The sequence below is a fragment of the Saprolegnia parasitica genome (assembly GCF_000151545.1).
Source record: "Saprolegnia parasitica CBS 223.65 unplaced genomic scaffold supercont2.704, whole genome shotgun sequence".
NCBI classification, from domain to species: Eukaryota; Oomycota; class Saprolegniomycetes; order Saprolegniales; family Saprolegniaceae; genus Saprolegnia; species Saprolegnia parasitica.
Genome location: NW_012157098.1, coordinates 37181 through 37870, shown reverse-complemented (window position 1 = coordinate 37870; position 690 = coordinate 37181). Strand labels below are relative to the sequence as shown.

The 690-nt window shown below is 59.9% G+C and overlaps 1 protein-coding gene across 1 annotated transcript; it reads left to right on the top strand.

The window, feature by feature from the left end:
- Positions 1 to 55: 55 nt before the first annotated feature.
- On the top strand, positions 56 to 619 carry SPRG_15724 (hypothetical protein; the record flags this gene model as incomplete). Its single annotated transcript, XM_012357039.1, has 1 exon — positions 56 to 619. A coding segment is annotated over one exon (564 nt), but the record flags the coding sequence as incomplete, so codon positions are not given.
- Positions 620 to 690: the final 71 nt, after the last annotated feature.

The following is a 690-nucleotide window of genomic DNA, read 5'->3' as shown; positions in this document are numbered from 1 at the left end:
GAGCTAACTGCCGCACCTGCCACCGGTGCTCTTCCGACTCACGGGCGTGGACGAGCCGGTCTCGTGGCCGCTCAGCAACGCGCAGGCAGCGCAGATCGCTGCGCTCTACCCCAACAAGCTCATCTCTGCGGCCAACATCCTCCTCAATGAGCGATACGCCGACAACTATAACCGCATGCTTGACAAAGTCAGCGACGCCTGTCTTCCGCACGTGGGGCCATCGCATGACACGTCCATGGATCTCTCGCACATGGTTGTGGACGACGTCGGCGACGCCGACCTCTTCCGCTTGCAGCCTTCAAACGATGACGTAGTCAACGCGACTACGTTTGGTGTGCTCATCATGCTGCTTCCATCTGTGCACACGGGCGGCGTCATCACGTTCACGCACGGCAACCAGTCGGAAACGTTTGATGACGACTCGTCGCTTCTCGAGACATCGTTCGCCGCTGCCTTTCTCTCAGCGACGATCACGCCGGCACCCATCACGTCCGGGCGCCGCGTCGCACTTGTCTACGGCTTGTACTACGGCAACGTGAAAACGCCAAATGCGCATGGAGCCGAATGTGCAGGACGCGGCGATCGCAGCTTTTCAGCCGCAGGGCAATCGACGACTTAAGAGGTTAGCGACTCGGACTGGAGCTGGGAAAGTCGCGGCTCAATTTTGCAGCGCTTCACGTCTGGTAGAAG